This window comes from Amphimedon queenslandica, unplaced genomic scaffold (genome assembly GCF_000090795.2).
Source record: "Amphimedon queenslandica unplaced genomic scaffold, v1.1 AMPQUscaffold_12626, whole genome shotgun sequence".
NCBI lineage: Eukaryota > Metazoa > Porifera > Demospongiae > Haplosclerida > Niphatidae > Amphimedon > Amphimedon queenslandica.
The window spans coordinates 1-1,297 of NW_003547138.1; the positions used below are offsets into that span (position 1 = coordinate 1).

General features: G+C 33.8%; 1 protein-coding gene across 1 annotated transcript; it reads right to left on the bottom strand.

Annotated features, from left to right (window-relative positions):
- Positions 1–11: 11 nt before the first annotated feature.
- Positions 12–1,291, bottom strand: LOC109587280 (uncharacterized; the record flags this gene model as incomplete). Its single annotated transcript, XM_020003522.1, has 6 exons — positions 1,182–1,291; positions 857–1,129; positions 525–803; positions 402–470; positions 284–352; positions 12–233 (listed from the first exon to the last, which is right to left on the bottom strand). Coding segments are annotated over exons 1-6 (943 nt in total), but the record flags the coding sequence as incomplete, so codon positions are not given.
- Between the last annotated feature and the right edge of the window lie 6 nt (positions 1,292–1,297).

Here is a 1,297-nt window from a genome sequence, read left to right on the forward strand (position 1 = left end):
AGTGATAGAACACTCATCCTCAATCACTTCCATAACATCATCAAAGCTGTTGGCATCTTTCAATCGAGGCTTTAAATCTCGATGACACCTTCGAATGTAGGTCTTCAAATCATTGACAGAGGGTATGGCTGCTTCAATAAGAGGAACAATATTGTGAATAAGTGTACCAAGCTTATGTTCCATTCTATCAAACTCAGCTTCATAGCCAGGATGAACTATGACCTCTACTACACCTATAATATAGTGTAATGACATTGAATTGGGTATAATTAATGTTACTAACATTGTGCAGTAGCATCAGTATTGGTAGTTACTTGAGTCTCACTACTACTATCTTGTAATTGTCCAGATCCTGTATTTATTATAATAGTCAATGTATATATGTTATATTATATCATTACTTGAAGATGTTGAAGTACTTGCTTCTTGACAAGATGGCATCACTGTTACTGCTGAAGGAAATGACTTTCCTATTGTAATAGAATATAAATAAGTTAAGTGTATTTATAAATCTGTTCATTTACCATATTCCATTATTATATCACTAGCTAAAGACACTGCTTCCTTTGATTTTATTAGAATGCTTGTCAGAGTACATAACTTGCTATGATCTTCAGCTACAGCACTTAATATTAGTAACATTGGATCTCCCACCAATGAACAACCGCAACTCTTCACTTTTGTTAAGGTATCCTTAGATATCAATCCCTCTGTATGTAAGAGATCAACTGATTCCTCAGTAAGAACAACTTGAGCTAGTCTACTAATATAACACTGCAATATCTCATTAACAGGATCTGCCACTAAATAAAAGATATAAATGCAAAAAATGATAATATTACTAATTTACTATTACTTGTTTTACGAATATCAGTAGAAATGGATACTAGATTCATTTCATTGAGTGCATTAGCCAGTGTCTGCCATACAAGAGTATGATCAGAGCCTTCAGTCAACCACTTGGCTAAACATTCCATCAGGCAATTTGAAGGATCTTCCTTATTAGCTGACTCAATAGCTTTCAGTGTAGGATGAAGGAGACCAAGATTCAATCCAAATTCAAGCCATCTTGCTTCAGGAAACTTGTAGTGCTTCAACACTTTTAGAACAAAGTTTAACTTGCTAATATCTGTACATAAAATATGTATATCAGCTAGTGTATTATAAATAATCTGACTCACCTAATGAGAAATGTGATGGTTTTGAAGCCATTTGAAACTAGTTGAAGTATTGTATACAAGGTAAAAGGAGAGGTAATGGTAAGACAAGAAGTAAAAGCAGAGCAGAGCAAATTCCA